At 41.2% G+C, this 18351-nt stretch overlaps 1 protein-coding gene across 5 annotated transcripts in view; it reads left to right on the top strand.

Annotated features, from left to right (window-relative positions):
* ZNF385C (zinc finger protein 385C) overlaps positions 1 to 17414 on the top strand; it is a 202130-nt gene extending 184716 nt beyond the window's left edge. For 4 of the 5 annotated variants that reach the window (XM_060781152.2, XM_060781153.2, XM_060781155.2 and 1 more), the window contains 5 exons: positions 4500 to 4668; positions 6108 to 6449; positions 10941 to 11128; positions 11777 to 11890; positions 12732 to 17414. In XM_060781152.2, the coding sequence (XP_060637135.2) occupies positions 4500 to 4668; positions 6108 to 6449; positions 10941 to 11128; positions 11777 to 11890; positions 12732 to 12953 (1035 nt within the window). In that variant the 3' untranslated portion in view covers positions 12954 to 17414. The remainder of the gene's footprint in view (positions 1 to 4499; positions 4669 to 6107; positions 6450 to 10940; positions 11129 to 11776; positions 11891 to 12731) is intronic. The other variant, XM_060781154.2, reaches the window with a different exon arrangement.
* The last annotated feature ends 937 nt before the right edge of the window (positions 17415 to 18351 follow it).

The following is an 18351-nucleotide window of genomic DNA, read 5'->3' as shown; positions in this document are numbered from 1 at the left end:
GGCGCGATGGAAGGCTCCACGATGGAAGGCTCCGTTGAGCGCTAAGCCAGATGGTAGCAGCGGACCGCTGGGCCCAGCAGCCGCTGAGCAGGAGCTGGAGCTGGAGCGCCGGGAGGGCACTTGTGTCTGGAGGCGCTGAAGATCACAGGGCGCTAGAGCGCTGAAGTACCAAGTTTCTAGTCACTTTTGGATCAGCCGGAAACTGCGGGGCGTCCGCTGGAACCGGGCTGAAGAGCAGGCTCGTATCAGCAACAATGGCGGCCCCAGCAGCCCCGGCTGCAGCACAGGCCGCCCAGCACTGCAGGCCTCTCAGGCATGTTTCATTCAGGCCCCTCAGGCATGTTTCCTTCTTTCTCATTCTGTAAGTAAATCATAGTTCTTGGAGAGTTTTTTCCCTATTCTATTAAATTGCCCATGAGATTGTGTGTTTGATTTTTCTCTGTATTATTTTGCATTTTTCTTTTAAACGATGGCAGGGTATCAATAAAGTTTTTTATTATTATTATTTGAAACACCACAAGATGAGTCCACAGCAGACACTCTGCTGGCTGTTGTATTTGATCACACATTGGACACTTCCCAAGCGTCTAGGACTGTGTGATATATCGGCAAATAATGCGTGCAGATCCCAGTAAGGTGGCCTTCTGCAGCTGGCAGATGGTAATCTTGTTAGCGCCAATTTAAGCAGAGGCTGGATGGCCATTTGTCAGGGGTGATTTGAATACAATATTCCTGCTTCTTGGCAGGGGGTTGGACTGGATGGCCCATGAGGTCTCTTCCAACTCTTTGATTCTATGATTCTATGATTCTATGATTTTATGAATTGTGTTTAAGTGCAGGCCAATGTCTTTAGGCACTGCACCCAGTGTGCCGATCACCACTGGGACCACCTTGACTGGTTTGTGCCAGAGTCTTTGCAGTTCGATCTTTAAATCCTCATATCATGTCATGTTTTCCAATTGTTTCTCTTCAATCTTGCTGTCACCCGGGATTGCAACATCGATAATCCATACTTTGTTTTTTAACATGATCGTGAGATCAGGAATATTGTGCTCCAAAACTCTGTCTGTCTGAATTTGGAAGTCCCAGAGTAGCTTGACGTGTTCATTTTCTGTAACTTTTTCTGGCTCATTATTATTATTATTATTATTATTATTATTATTATTATTATTAAATGTATCAGGTAAAACAATGTGGCAATCCTAATTCAACACGAGTCAATAACTGCTGACCACACTGACGGATGGTGATGAATTTGTGATTTACCTTGACGACTTGGCTTTATGTAATTATTTAATCTGTATTTTGATGTATTTTAATGTATTAACGTATTATGATGTTATTATGTTTTAGCTTACTTGTGTATGAATTTGCTGTTGTTAGCTGGCGTGAGTCCCTCTTCAGAGGTTGAGAAGACCGGGTTATAAAAGCTCTAAATAAATAAATAAATACTATAAACATATAGCTAAATATTCAGGGATTCATATCTAGAATTTAAAAGCTCAGCACAAGAAATCCGTATCCCAGATGAGCAAATTTCAATTCCTTTCCTCATTTTTAATGTTCCTTCCATTGGAAAATTGAGCAAATGTTTGCATGTTTATTAAGGAACACATTTTCACCCATCCCAAGGTTTCGGCTGCCAAGAGAGCTGCTTGTACTGAGCAGCCAATCACCCCTTATTTTTCCTTTCTTTTGTTGCTTTCTTGTATCCTGGACACTGCAGGACTTCAGTCTACCAATTGGACTTAGTGACCTTCAGTCTGTTATGTGGTGGCCATCTCATAAACCAACCTGTCTTTTCAGTTTTCTCCCCCCCCCCCCCCACCTCGAAACCTCTCTACTCTCCACCCCCTTTCCACCACTCCCTTTTCTCTGCAAGCCTTCCATTTTGCTGCGCAACCATATATTTCAATTCCTGGCATTGTTCATTGCCTGGTGAAAGGGAGATAAGACACGTTGCCCCTGATTAAATGCAACCCATGGCTTGTATCAAAAGGAGCTTTCGGGCAAAAGAATATATGAAAAAACAATATATGCAACTGATGACTTTGTTGTACAAAATAAAATAATATAGCTAAATGTATTCGCAGCAGGAGTGAAGAAGGACACAACTGTCAACTATTGTCATTTCCTGGGATGCATGGCTAACATTCAATGTACGTTCGCAGGCAGGCGTATTTGTGTGTGTGTGGTTGTAGTGGCAGTATACGTTTTCCTTTATCCTTTCCCGTTATCCTTTTCGTGAGAAGGATGAATAAATGAAGTGCGTGCTAATGTCTCCTGCCTGTTTGATGCTGATAATTTTTTTGAAGAAAAAAAAGAATACAAAAGATTACAGAATGCCTCCCCACCACCACCACAAAATATGCTTGTGTATTTAGCAGTCAGAGACAATTCTCCCCATTGTTGGCAGAATGAACGGCTCTGCGGCAAATTCATGGTAACTTAAATCCAATCTGAATTAAAATGAGAGTGTTAGGCAGAGGTTTGTCTTCATTTGCATAATGTTTGGGGGAAAGCAATTCTCCTTCATGCACAGAATGGGGCAGAAGGGATGAAGACACCCGCCTCCCTACACACCCATTTTCCGGCCATTTATTTTCCTGAAAAATTGGTTGTTTAGTGTATGGATAAAATCCATAACCCTACATGTTATCCCTATTTTCCTTAAAAAAGCATAGATGGGAGACTCTATTCCTATGTGTCAGAAAAAGGCACTGCATGGTTGATGTATTTTTCTTCTACATAGATTTTCCATAGTTAAGAAAAAAGACAGATGGCCTAAATTCTGTTGGTTAATCTCAAATACAGTAGATATACTGTTGAATTGTAAGTCAACACAGGTAAATTCCACAGTTTCAATGACTCTGTTCTAGTAGAGACTAACAATGGGATTTAGGCCAGAAACATCAATGAAAAAACAATGGGAGGGTTGTAGGTTAATTTGGCTGAAGCTCCTACAAGTGAATAAGTCAGATGATAACATCAACGATAAGGCCGTTCCTCATTTACTTTTGCAGACCATCAGGTTTATTCCCATATGCCACTGCTCTCTCCCGCCTCTGGCATTTTTCAAACCTGGAATTGGATGATGCTTCTCATAAGAGATGGAGAGGGTGAACCCCCTCATTTGATTTGCTGTGTGCTCTTCAACATCCCTGAGAAAACATCACAAAGATCAGCTGGTCTTGCATTTTATTAATTAGAAAGGTAGCAAGTGACTTCTATGTTAATGGGGTAAGGAAACTGCTCTGGGTGTAAGTCTGAACTTGAAATGAGGTACCCAATGCAATGATGACACCCAATTTGTGAGAATAGGCCACTAGTTTGTAACAGTTTTGTAAAGGAGCTACCACTTTGTAAGGGCTTATTACATTGATAACATAGCTAATAGCTAGTAATATTGAATTGGTCTTTCTTCAAAATGTAGCGTGACTTGACTTGGAAAGGATTTGTAACAGAGACCGGGCTTTATAAGAAACTATAACAAGTTTATTGAAATGTAGCAGAAGCTTGATGGTTTCAATGTTTTTTGACTCTTAGAGGCATATATCTTTAGAGATTACATTTATAACATTTCTTAAAACAACTCTGGAAAAGACTTTTCCTTCTACTAAACAGGTTTCAAACTTATTTTTCTTCAAACTGTGTTTCTTTCCTTAATAGATTACTTTAGATACAAGCTTATTCTTTCCTTGTGATATTTCTGTTGCAATAAAGATTCTCACTGGCTTTCTCTCACTCCTTCTACTCATACACTAACTACTAATATAAATAAGTCAACTCGACTTATCTAAACTACCTAGGCTAAAAGCCAAAATCTTCCTGATTCTCACTACAATAGAATCAACCTTACCCTGTAGTTTTAAACTATAGTGTACCTTCCTGGTTCTCACTACTACAGAACCAGTCACTCCTGCAGTTCACAGACTACAGACTGACCATTTTAGAATGGCTGCCCTGCCAAGTGGCAGTTGGCTCTGCCCCCTTTTCCATGGCAACCCCGCTCAAAGTGAGCTGAGCTGGCCACCATCCCCCGATTCATGCTACTCTAAATACTTACCTCTCTAAACAACTATCTATAACTATACATAACTGTAGATTAAAATTCACACTTCACCACATCCAAGATGCTAGATCCTATCGCCAAAATAAGTTCTGGATGTTGGATATTTCCAAATTAAAACCCAAGATAGATTCACTGCCTCACTGACACGGAAGCCACCAGGGGAACTTAGAAATTATTCTTGTGTTATGGTCTTTTGATCTGCCCACTCCACTTCTGAGTCTGTTCAGGGACTTCCAAGTTGCTCATATTTAGCCGCCTGCTCTCCTCCTATTTTTATCAGTTTTATACTAATTTATGCAGTGCTTTTGGATATGAAATAAATAAAATGGTCTTTCTTTGACCTTTCATAATGCAAAATGACCATCATAATGCACTTTCTTCCATCATTCAATCCGCCCCTTTCCAACTATGTTTTTTTAAATCTCAGAATCAAGCTGAGGCACATTATAGAGGCCACAAACATGCCCGGAGACTCAAAGCCATTGAAGCAGCAAAGAATAAGCACAAGACGGCTGACAATAACAGCAGCCAAGAAAAACCAGCTGACTTTGATACCGCACTACATCTCAACGGAGACACCAGCAGCAGCAATGGAGGTCAGTGGTAAAAAAAACAAAAAAACACATTGTCATCTAGTTTATGAAAAAAAAATCAAGAGTTATTGTTTTTTTTGGGTAAATAGAGGACAGTACTTGAACTTTGGAAACTTTACCTGAAGGATGGATTGGATGGATCCATTTTTATTGCATCTTGAAGGGACTGTAGGAGACTATGGGGGTTAGTGTTGTCATTGAATTTTTGGACAAACTAGACATCTTAAGGGCATCACAATCTGGGATTCTTTACTCTTTGTAGATTGGGAACGCTCTCATGCCAACACTCCAAGCATTGTTCACATGGGCTCAATTCACAAACACTTTTATATATTTCAGTTGCATTTGGGGAAAAATGTTGAGGAGAGCAACAGAATGTATAAAAGAAGGCATTGTGGGCATCTTGTAGCAAATAAGTTGTTGTCTTCCATTAACACTGAAATGACATAATATTCCGTGCTGGGTGAAACTTCTGCATTCTGCTGGAATAGCCATTCAAGACACATCTACCTTCAGAGATTAGAAAGACTCACTCATCTGACCTGGACTAGTTGAGGATAGGATGCTCTGGCCTTGCAGAGAGCAGATCCTTTATAACAAGGTTAGGTAGAGTTTGGCCTATAGACTACATATATAGTAGACCTCAGTTTTTTGTTCATGTAGCCCTCACCCACCAGTTTCCTAAAGCCCCCAGGAAGTTTTTGCCTAAAAACAATACCAAAAATCCCTCTAAAGGGTAAAGACATTGGAAAAATATTCCCACCCTATTTACAGAGTCCCCTCAGAATTTTCACGACCTCTAAATACTTCTATTTGCTTCTGTAGACCTTCTCAAAATGGTTTCAGGAAGTGATACAATGCCACCTTGAGTTGCCATTTTGAGAGAGACTGAAAGAAGAAAACTGGTATTTGGTCTTGCTTTGGGAAAGACTGTGGACCATGGTATCTGTGTCCTGGAGGAAATTGGTCCCTCCCTCTTAGGCAGTTTCCCACCACTGCTCTAGAAAATGTAGCATCAAGGATGAGAGGAACCTCTGTTTTCTAGTAAATAAATGAAGTGTGCACTGTAGACCCAACTTCATGAGAAGAATCAATGAGTTTCATGTTGTGGCAGTCAGTAGCTTCCATGTCAATTGGTGATAAATCTGCTTAGAATGTTACTATAAACTTTAAGGGATTTATTCCAAGATACTAAACTTGTCCTCAAACTAGGTTCTACACTTTGGCTAGCTTCTAAAGTTCAGACTACAACCCAGGGTGAATTTATTGCCGCACTGTCGCAGGTGCCATCAGCTACCATTGCATGCTTGTGGCTTACTTTTCCCACCCCAATATTATGAAAAATAATCTATAAAGTGTCCTCATAATGTTGTAAGGCTTTGTTGATCTGCAGAAGCAGCAAAGTTTCTTGATGAAAAGCAATTGTTGTACTCTTTTGTTAGCACAACCTAACGGCCTACTCAGCTTGAACCAGCCAACAGCAGACAACTGCAGCCTCATGATGACATCCCCAACAGAGGAGTCATCTGCCAAGCTAGCAAGTGGCATTTTGCCCCTCGCCTCCCCACCAGCTTCAGAGCCCTCGGAAGGAGCTCCGGACACTGCGAGTTTGGCATCATCTTCTGCAGCTGCTGGAGCTGAGACTCTGGCTACTGAATCAAGCCAGACCACCAGCTCAGCACCAGAAATGGAGAAGGAGGGAAAGAAAAGTAAGCAGCACCTGTACTGTCCAACTTGCAAAGTGACAGTCAACTCTGCCTCTCAGCTGGAGGCCCATAATTCTGGTAAGGAATCCTTAATGGGAGTACTTGTATGCCTGTGAATCTCTTATTTTTCCTGGGATTCAGGAATTATTATCATCATATTTATTTATATCCAATTTTTTCTCTTGATTGAGACCCATAACAACTATGAATGAAAACACAGCAGTCTTCCAGCCTTTTCTTGGGTTGACTGAGATTTGGGGGAGGATGGTCTTATGAAAATGGTATCCTGCCATTCTTGAGCTCTAAGCTCACTTCCAGGCAAGGAAAAGATCAGCATTATATAGAACCTGCAAAGATCTCAAGAAGTGAACACTCATCCAGTAGGAGAACCTGTTTGTGAGAAGGTTCAAAAGCTTCTCAATCTTTCAGGGTGAGGAATAGTTCCCAGGTCACAAGAATGCTCCTTTGGGTTTTTGTGGGGAGGTATAACTATTCTACACCCCTTGAAAAGCATGGTTGAAACTGGAAAAACAATGTCCAGATTTTCCACACACCCCTTTGGACATTGCACACTAGATCATAGAATAATGGAGTTGAAAGAAACCACATGGGCCATCTAGTCCAACCCGCTTCCATGAAAGGAAAGCACAATCAAAGCACCCTAACAGGTGGCTACCCAGCCTCTGTTTAAAAGCCTCCAAGGAAGGAGCTTCCATCATTCTCTGAGACAGAGAGTTCCACTGCTGAATAGCTCTTACAATCAGGAAGCTCTTCCTAATGTTCAGGTGGAATCTCCTTTCCTGTAATTTGAACCCATTGCTCTGAGTCCTAGTTTCCAGGGTAGCCTGCTCCCACTTCCTTATGACATCTTTTCACATATTTATACATGGCTATCATGTCTCTTCTCAACCTTCTCTTCTGCAGGCTAAACATACCCAGTTCTTTAAGGCACTCCTCATAGTACATGGTCTCCAGACCTTTGATCATTTTAGTTACCTTCTTCTGGACATCTTCCAGCTTGCCAATATTCTTTTTAAACTGTGGTGCCCAGAATTGTACACAGTATTCCAGGTGAGGTCTGACCAAATCAGAATAGGGAGGCACTATGACTTCCATCGATCTAGACACTATTCTCCTTTTGATGGAGCCCAAAATCCCATTGACTTCTCTAGCTACTGCATCACACTGTTGGCTCATGTTCAACTTGTTTCCATGAAGATTCCAAGATATTTTTCACATGGACTGTTGTTGAGCCAGGCATCATCCTTTCTGTATCTTTGCATTTTATTTTTTCTGCCTAAGTGTAGTATCTTACATTTGTCCTTGTTGAAATTCATTTTGTTTGTCCAGTCAGTTATATTGAGTGTGGAATAGGGACCAATAGCCAGGTGCATTAGGGGTTTTTTGTCTTTTATATGTGTCTGAATGTAACTTAAAACTGAGCTATAGTTATTGTATTTCTCTTTTGCTTTGTCTGAAGGAAGGGTATACTGTTTCCTAAACAAGAATAATAATGTAGTTAGAATAAAAAAATTCTCATGAGAATTCCTTCAATATCACTCTTGCATATTTGCTTGCTGGGCATGTTACATGTGCTCATAAGATTCCCGTCTTCAATTCAAGGGGAAAGAAAAACTGAAGGTAAAACATGCAACTATGCCACTGAATAATGGGATGTTCCAGAAGTAATTAGTGATGGTAACCGAGTAAAGATTTTAGAAAGTGGTGAAAGGAAAAGAGAAAAACCTTTTTATGATAGCAGAGGTGGGAACAAAGCTGAAACCTGGAAAGGTTCCAGCTAGACCACAGATGTTTGGCCAGCGCTCCTATATTAAATATGTGTATGTTTTAGAGCCCATGGAATGAAGTCCATGTTGACCTACTTTCTCCCACCACATGGATTTATCCAGTTATGGATATTAAATCAGAGGTTGTGCCAGAATAGCAATAAAAAGGAAGTGACTCCTCTTGTTCTACATAAATATTCATCTGTACATAGCCTGAAGGTATAACATCTTGCCTCACCGCCATCCATTTGCCATGATATTGGAGGCTGGCAAAAATTCAGCATGATATCTGAGTCTGGTAGACTAGAGTGGACAACTGTGCAAGTGTGGCTGCCAATTTCTTCCTCCAGTGAAACACACAGCCATGTGGGTTTTTTTACAACTTAGAAGTGATGTTATATGTATTACTTCTGGCCTATTTTTTAATGTTTTGGAAGGAGTGTGATTCCAAAATTGCTATGTTTGGTAAAAAATGTGTACTGTTTACTACTTGGGGTTATTTTCATCTGGGAAAAATGCTGATCTGGGACAGTGTATGTTCAATCTTTTTAGAACATCAGAATAAAAGATGAAAGTTACTCCCTTAGCATCTGACTCAAGCCTTCTTATTACATATTTTCAAAAATCATGCAGTGGTTCCCAACCTTTATTTGACCAGGGACCACTTGACCAGAGACAACTCTCCAACATTAATACCAAAAGGGTTATGAATCAGTTTTTTGTCAACGTGAGATTCTGTTTGGTTCTTTGGGGTGCTGATTCAGAAAATTGCAATGGCTAGACCACATCAACTCTAGTTTCTGATACAGAACATATGCCATCCAGTAGTCCCCATCTGCTTGCCCACAGAAAACTATATTTAATAATCTAGAGCTGATGTGGTCTATTCAATGCAGTTTTCTGAATAAGCACCCCAAGTAACCCCAGGAACAGGCCTAAAATTGAAGATACCAAGACGCCCCCACTTTCAGGCACCACATAGAATTGCTCTGCTCAAGGAGAGGATGGAGGAGGAGAAACAGCAGCAGGAGGCTTGTTGTTGAGCTTTTTGTGGGTAGTCAGCCTCTCCCCTCCCGACATCCCCGTTTCCTCAGCACTATAAAAGAGTTTTGCGAGACCAGTTGCTCTCGTCGCAACGGTGTAGTAATGTTGAGGCTGGGGACCATATTTTAGTTCTTGCAGACAACAGGTTGGGAACCACTGCCCTAACATCTTGGTTTCCGAATTCTACACAGACAGAAATATCAGCTTCTTATATTTTAAAGCAGAGGAAATACTTCACTATCCTTGTAGATTGAGCACCAAAGGATCTTTTGCAGCAACCTCATGTAACTTGTCTCTGTAACATCTCCATTGCATCTCTATATTATTGAGTTTTCATCATATTTAGTAATATCTATCTCCCACCCCTTTATTACTCTGTTTTGTAATAGTGTCTGTTCTGATAAAAAAAAACTGACGACCTGGAAAACTAGGTTACTGTTTGTGGCTTTTTAGTTAATCCAAGTAAAAGTATTATGCTAGAAGAGTAGCTTCTAAATTCTAAAACAAACTTTCATATCTGAAAAATAATAAATGGCAGACTGCTTTGCTTGAACTCTTAATTTTTAGGCTGTCGTTTTTTATGTCTTCTGTTTTTAAGCACAGCAAGTAATTGCAATAATAAGGATAGTAAAATATAAATAAAACCTGATTCATTTCAGATTTGGCTTTACCTTTCTTGATAACACTATTCCATTTTAGCACAGGGGGCCGGAGCGATAATGCACTGGGAATGTAACCATGGGTGGTTTGAAACCTCAGAGAGAGCAATTCAATACATGTAAATAAACCAAACATGGAAAAGATGGGCCAAATTAAAAAAAAAGAAAAAATGCAAATAATCAGTTCCCATGTTTTTAAAAGAAAGTGTCTGAAAAACAAATCTGAGACATAGGGCAGCTATCTTTGGTGTTTGGGGGGGGGGGGGACTACAGCTGTTTTTAAAATCAACACACACACATTTGTGTTGCAAATGTTGAAATAGGCTTGGAGCAAATAAAGAACATATAAATGCCATGTGGTTTTTTCAGTTTCAGCAGCAGAGAGATAGAGGAAGCGCACTGATGTCCTACACCGTCTGTTGTTATGGGTCTTCTGCCAAGACAGAATCAGAGGGGCTCTTGGGTTTCATTCAGCAGGGGGTTTGATCAGTAGCCACTTCTAAAGCAAGGCTATCTAGAGTTACCCTCTACCTTTGCTGGGCTTAGAGGCACAAAACCTCCACAAGACTGAAAAATTGCAAATAAAAGAACACTATTAGGTTCTATAAATCTCTAGGTCTTCTAGTACTAATCTATGGTCAACTTCTGCCAAACGCTGACCACAGAATCATACTAAGTGACTTAGAAATTCATAGAGAGGTGTTCTCTTTAGGAATCTCTAGATCCTCCACTGGGACTCTGTGGTCAGCTTCCAACAGAAATTGAACATAGAACCACACTGGAAGACCTATAAATCCCTAGAGAGAACATTTTTAAATCAAATTCATGAATAATCAAATTGGCACAAGTCAAGCCCATAAATGTGGAAGGCCAACTGTAGATGACTGTAGAGACTGCACAAGGAAGTATTTAAACAGGATTAGCATTTGAACTCAAGCAACAGCTGGAAGAGGTCTTATGTAGATTCTGGACATTCTAGCTTCACCTTGCCTTTGGGCATGCCATATTCCTTGTTCCAGAACTACTCTTGCTTAGTAAGTTTCACTTCTTCTGTAACTTTCCTGTTCTTTGTTTCCCAGGAGCAAAGCACAAATCAATGTTGGAAGGTCAGGCCATTTTGCCAAGGCGAAGTAGGGGAAAGGTCCTCTCTCGTGTGGGGCACAAGCCCAAACGGATTGGCAGCAAAGGCAGCCTTGGCATCCAAAACAAGGCCTTCCAATGTCAGGTGTGCGAGATCTATGTCAACTCAGAAACCCAGCTCAATCAGGTAAGTGGCAGGAAGGTTTCTCCATCTTACTAGTGGTTCTTGTTAGGGATTCCTCATCTTCGGAGCAGGGAAGTGCTCAGGAATTGGAGAGAGAAGAAGAATCAGATGATGAGGGTTTGAACTTTCACATTCCTAGAGAGACGAAAAGAGCACAGACAGTGTTCAGCTAGGATAGCTGCTAAAAACACTGAGCTAGTGGGAGACGCCCTAGCACTCCTGCATGGGGAATTCAAGAGCAGTCAGCTTTCACTGGGAAAAACGACCCTGATACTGATGTTTTCAATCCAATGGAATCTGCTTTGTGTCTGCTGCTAAGAACTTAGTTCATTGCCTGCTGTCTGATGGAAGACTGGTGTTTCTTTTGGGACTTTGTAAGAGACTTTAATTTGTGTCTGGATTAAGACTTCCTTGTATTCTTTTGCACTTTTCAATTGCATTTGCTTATCCTTTGTGTATGCTGAAGTAAAGCATTTTTCTTTTACTTCCAGCATTGCCTAAAGTCTGTTTTTGGAGGGCAACTCAGGACAGTTCTACATAGATCTCTGTTGATCATCTGCTAACCCTTGAACTAGTTGGCCTTTTCAGGGGAAATTCCTTGGTCTACAATTTAATTAGTAACTCTTACAAGTTTTGATTCTCTACCCACAGCACATGAGCAGCAGGCGGCACAAGGATAGGCTTGCAGGAAAGCCTCCCAAGCCCAAATACAGTCCCTATAGCAAAATGCAGAAGAATACGGCCCTGGCAGTGAGTATTCTCAAGGTATTTATCACCAACAGTTCAAGACAATACTGGAAATATTGTACAGAGGGGAAGCAAAGAGAGTGGGTGGCAGGAGAGAATTCCCATAGTTGGTGGTTTATTCTTGGGAGCCTAGATTCTCTTCTGCAATCTCAAATACATTGTGTGTGTGTGTCTTCAAATTGTCTGCCAGCATATGGTGACCCTACAAATGTCATTAAGTGTCCTTGGGTAGGAGATACTCGGAGGTCGTTTTGCCAGTCCCCTCCTCCAGCAGTCTCCTGTCCAAATACTAACCAGCACTAACCCTACTTAGCTTCCAAGATCAGATGGAATCTGATGCTTTTAAAGTATTTAAGCCTTACTCGGATATATTACGAATAGTCTTAGCTGTTGCTCAGCATAGCATCAGTGAACCAAAATCAGGAACATTCTTGCTTTTGTTATAAAATCATGATTCCAGGGCTTGACTGGTCCAGGCCAGGCCATTTGAAAAGAGGAGTGTGATCTGGGACTGAGGCCCCTTCTGCACTGCCATATAATTCAGATTATCAAAGCAGATAATCCACATTATCTGCTTGAACTGGATTAGATGAGTCTGCACTGCCAAATATTCCAGTTCAGAGCACATAATCTGGATTTTATATGACAGTGTAGAAGGGGCCTGAGACATAAGGTTTGAGTTATGGACATGCCAAATTATCCATACCTTCAATGAATTAGTGGAAAATTAAAGCCACAGACCTCTGTGTTCCCTACCTATTTTTATTTTTTTTTGCAATGAATTAGCTTGTATGACATCTCCCTCACCATTTCTGTCTTTCTTCTCCCTGCTTCCCTCCTTTTCTCTCACCCTTCACAGTCCAAACTGGCCCTCCAGAAGCACCTTACGAAGACCTTGGCCGCACGATTCCTGCCAAGCCCCCTTACCCCCGCTACCATGTGTGCTCTCCCCAGCCCACTGACACTTCGACCAGCTGCCACGACCCTCTTCCAAGCTCCCATCTTTGGACCAGCGCTTTTCCGAACGCCACCAGGCCCAGTGCGAGCAGCAACAGGCCCCATTGTCTTTGCTCCCTACTAGAGAACTTCAGCACCAGTTACTTCACCAGTATGGTGAAAAACAAGGGAAGGGGATACATGGGAATTTGGGGAGGGAGGGGTGTCTTACCAGGGCTGTGTTTGGACTGAGCAAACATGAATCAGAATCTTTCAACTGTTTTAATGAGCCATCGTTTTGTTTCTGCCTGCTTTTGCCTGATTTATTAACTGGAAAATACTTGGTTGAAAAACATCCCCACCTCATTCCTAATTAGATTCCTGTTAATGTTCAACAATGCCACAATGAACCCAGCTTCCTGGTGTTTCTCAGATATCTAGCAGCACAATCCCTTTTATTCAGATGCTATGGCAGGACAAGAAATGTCCAGGACTTGGAGGTACAGTACAGTGGGCCCTTGGAACCCCCAACCTCATTGATACCAAAATCCATTGATGTTCAAGTATCATCGTATATAATGTTATAGTGGAATAATGTTTCTTATATACAGGGTAGATATGGCCCAGAAGTCAGATGAGTTTCAGTAAATGGGAATTTATGGGTGGACAACTAAATGATAAGCAGATGTGTGTCAGTCAGATCTGGATAGGATCAGCAAAGGAATCAAAACCTTTCCCCTTATGCCTTGGCTGTGATTCAGTTCATCCACATACTACACACAAATGGCTGCTTTTTGAATAAAGAAAGAATAAAGTGGACACCTCATCATGTCCACTTGACCATAGAACTTGCCAAAAGTGATGCCATTCAAGATAGAATTTTCTATTTTTATAGAGAGACGCTAAGATATGTTTAGTAAAGAAACTGAGATAGTTCTTCAAGAGGATTAAAAGTATGGGGGACTTAATGGCAATATGTGTATTTCTCATGCCAAAAATTATTTCTTTTGGGGAAAAAAATGTTGTGATCTAAATCTTGTTCTGCTTTAAACCTTAATCTTTAATTCCAAAATGAAAGCAAAACTCTGCATGTATTCTGGTCCTTGATCGGGGTGGGGTAGGAGAAGTAATGATGCATAGCTTTGACCAGGGATGGTACAGGCTGGACTTTGGCATTTAAAATAGTTTCTTAAATTGTTTTTTCTCCAGCTTTGGAAAGAGCACAATTTACAATTTGGATATGTTAAGGCAAAAGAGAAGTCACAGCTAGGATGTTTTTGGATCTTAGAGACATTTTCCCTGTGCACGTCTTCTGCTGTAGTGAACATTAAACAATGTGATGGGGAGACAGGAGAGTATCAAAACTCTGCATCAGGAACCCAGGAATGTCCATCCCAGGCCTTTTGGGTGATCAGTAGTGTTTCCTCCATGTTGGCTATTAGCACATTACTGTAACATAGATTAGCCCCCAGCAGAGTCTAGCTCACACATGTAATATGCAAGGCCCACGGGCCAAATCTGGCCCACTATATCATTTAATGTGGCCTGCGAGGCTTATAATGCCAGGGCAACATAGTTAAGTTTCTACAAACAGCTCTTTGAAGACTCCATAAGGCTGATGTGACCCTCTGTGAAAATGGGTTTGACACCCATAGTGTGTTGGAAAGGAAGATTAAAGCCTGTGTTTATGGTTTGTATCTTTTTGCTGGAAAGCAAATGTTAGGGTTTCCGAAAAGGCAGGGCAATTTGTGGCCCTCCATATCTTGTTGCGCTGCACCTCTGAGCCAACAAACGTCATGGATGCTGAGAGTTGAAATCCAAGAATTGCTTGGAGGGCCACATATTCCTCATCCCTGGTTCAAATTATAGATACGTTGAAGTGTAGTGCTACCCGGATTTCAACTTTCAGGTACAAAATCCATTAGATGGGAATTTAATTCCATGGGAACACTTTACTAAGAACAATTGCAGGATGATGTGTTGTTTACGGTTTTGTATTCATCACAGATATTTTCTGTATTTGCTCTAGATCAGTGGTTTTCAACCTGTGGGTCCCCGGATGTTTTGGCCTTCAACTCTGAGAAATCTTAACAGCTGGTAAACTGGCTGGGATTTCTAGGAATTGTAGGCCAAAACACCTGGGGACTCACAGGTTGAGAACCACTGCTCTAGAGTATGTTTTGCAGGACCATGCTTCTAGTTCATGGCATGTTAAATGAGTTGGATTACTTCATCAAGGGTAACCCATCTGCTAAGAGTGGGAACCATTTGGGGGCCCCAGGTGTTTGGGACTTCTCTTCCTTTCATTCTTTACCATTGCTAACCTGGCTGGAGCTTCTTGGACCTGAAGTTCAAAATGTATAGGGCCAAAGGTTCCTACTCCAGTTGTATTGAAAGCATACTTAGGTGATCCCTCGTTGTCTGAGTAAGATTGTCCTCCAAGAGCAATGTCCTTGCGGTGGGTATATAGGTGGCTGTGGAGCCTTATTCTTGACCCGCATGTTCTCCCGCAGTGAGGGCATCTATTTCCAGGTGGAAGGTGGTCCCAGTCGGGGTTGGCTTGACACGCCTTCCTCTTGGCACGCTTCTCTCTTTTGCCCTCCATTTGTTCCTCTTCAAATTCTACAGCACTGCTGGTCACAGCCGACCTCCAGCTAGAGCACTCAAGCAATGGAGAAAAGGCCCATTAATATCATATGTTCATAGAGATTTGTTCCCAAGTCTCTTTCAAACTACACAATTAAAGCATTTTGACACCGCTTTAACAGATATACTCTTGTCCAATAGAATCTTGGGATTTATAATTTGGAGAAGTAGTTAGAATTTTCAGCCAGAATGTTTTAGGGCCTCATCAAGATCACTTTGAATGTTAAAATGCAATATCAAACTATAGTTGTCTGGTGTGAAAATGACGACACTACTTGTGGCAATCAGATGCAAAGAAAGCATGAACAAAAGCTACCTGTTCTGGCTTCCTCTTAGGAAATGTCACAACACTTTCCAACTCTTCAGATTCTATTATTATCGGCTTCTACTTACGATAATCCCTGATACTCTTAAAAGGAATACCTTGGGCAGTTGTTTGATCATGTATACCTTTTAGCAGGTGGACACCAAGCAGTATATTGAAACCAGTCTTAATTTGTTCTTCTTCACTCTCACAGATCTATTTTGCTGTTTGAGGAGATCCTGTGTGTCCAGAGCCCTTCCAATATTCCAGGAAAAGCAAATCTGTGGAAACCATTTTATTTAAGGTGTACAGCAGATGGGGTGGGATATCTGAGAGCTACAAGCTATTTTTGAAACCAATATGGGTATATACAGTTGAGTATTTTACCAAGAAAAACGGCATGCATGTAGATACTTACCTAATAGCCAGGCATCCCGTGAAGTGCTGCGAGAAACCTTATCTGAGCTGAGCATATGATCAGATATCAAGGCGGCAGCAGCTGAGGATACTGATGTCAGTTGTGTCTCTTTGACTTAGAGTCAGAGATATCCAAAGTACTGAACCTAATTTAGGGATTGAGTTCGACATTTTGAGTCACTCCTATAAGGTTTGGAGTTAAACTTGGAGTGGATTCATCACCCCTCTGACATTGCATCCATCAGTTACCAATTCCAGGGAAGGAGAAAACAGAGAAGACTGGAAAATTCTCCTTTCATATAGTAACCAGTATAGACAATCAGTTTACTGAGCAGCGACAGAACACAATATGAGTAGTACATAAGTACATAGTCATTCATAAATTAGGAAATCGTTTCCAGTTAGCCAGACAATCACATATTAAAGGAAGATTCACATAAAACAGTTATAATTATCTTTGATCTTGGAGAGTCTGCAGACCTTGTAAAAGGTATATTCAGGAAAAATCAGACCCATTGCTATGAAGCTGATATAGTTCCTACACAGACACCCCATCCTGCAATCTAGTCTGCATCCACACCTTTTTGATACTATGGCCTTTGTGCCTACTCTCTTCCTTGCCAAATAGTAGGTTCATTGCACTGCTCTCTCTGTGTATGCCAGCTTCTTGTTCAAACCAGTGACGTCATGCTGTAAAGCCAGTGGTCATACTGATTGGGGGATTCAGGAAGCTATAGCCCAAAAAAGGAACTTTTCCAAAAATTGGAAACCTGACACTATTCCCCAAGGTGAGTGAGAGAAGGACAGAAAGGGAACTTTCCTGGGACTATCAGACACTGCAAATCAATAATTATAATTATCTGTTATAATAGATAAGTATAACTTCCATGCTTTCTGGGTTCTGCAGAAGTGTCTGTCTTGGACACTTCTGGAAGTTTGTAAGCATTGCCTAGGCTAAATAATGCAACACCAAAGTGGCATTTTCTTTCACGGTGTACAATATATAGTCAGCCTTCCACATTCACTGGGATTAGAGGCAGAGGACAGAACCACTCCAAGAGTGAAAACCAACAGCAATATCTAGGTTCTCCAGCATGAGATCAACTACTGCTGGAGAGTTGTTCTATCTGAGGGCCCTTCCACACAGAACTATATCCCAGAATATCAAGGCATAAAATTCCACATTGTCTGAGTGTGGACTCAGATAACCCAGTTCAAAGCAGATATTGTAGGATTTTCTGCCTTTAAATTCTGGGATATAGGGCTTTATGGAAGGGCCCTAAGAGTCTTTGGGTCCTACAGCATGCTGGTGACAATTGATGATAGAATTGCACTGGAAGACCTAGAGACTCCAAGGGCCCTTCCACACAGCCCTATATCCCAGAATATCAAGGCAGAAAATCCCACATTGTCTGAGTGTGGACTCAGATAACCCAGTTCAAAGCAGATGTAGGATTGTGTGGAAGGGCCCCTAGAATATCAAGGCAGAAAATCCCACAATATCTGCTTTGAACTGGGTTATCTGAGTCCACACTCAGATAATGTGGGATTTCCTGCCTTGACATTCTGGCATATAGAGCTGCGCGGAAGAGCCCCATCAGTTAATAATCAAATCCACAAATCTGGAAGGCTGATTACTTTACAATTGTTCCCCCAAAGAATTTTTGAGTGGTGCTGGAATCAAACTGGCCACACGATCAAATCATTAGCCATCCTCATCTATGCAAAATATTAAGGGATCTGGCTTGATTCTTCTTCTTTCATATCCGTTTCAGATTCATACACTTGTGTTTTTTCTTACACAGATGACAACACAGATGGAAACTGTATGTATACATGAGACAAAATTCTTCCTGCTGTGGTCGTTTTTTTACAGATGTAAAATGTTCCCTTTCTGCCCCAGGATATTAACATACATTTCTATTTATTATATAGAGAATCAGATGTATGTAGGTCAGCATCTTGTTTGTGATATTGCAAGCATAAGTCCAAATTACACTTGTGTATGTCCTCTTTGTATGTGTGATTTTGTGGAGGTTGGCATTTTCTTCTCTTTGCAGTGGCCAAAGTCAATTCAAGATTCATTATTTTATTGCAAGAGACCCGTATGGCTATTCAGTGGTTAGTAGAGGGAGAGAGATCAGAGAAGCATCTGTCAATATCCCATTGCAACATT

Source organism: Anolis sagrei, chromosome 6 (genome assembly GCF_037176765.1).
Source record: "Anolis sagrei isolate rAnoSag1 chromosome 6, rAnoSag1.mat, whole genome shotgun sequence".
Lineage (NCBI taxonomy): Eukaryota > Metazoa > Chordata > Lepidosauria > Squamata > Dactyloidae > Anolis > Anolis sagrei.
The sequence above is the reverse complement of the archived record's forward strand: the minus strand, read 5'-3'. Positions and strand labels throughout refer to the sequence as shown.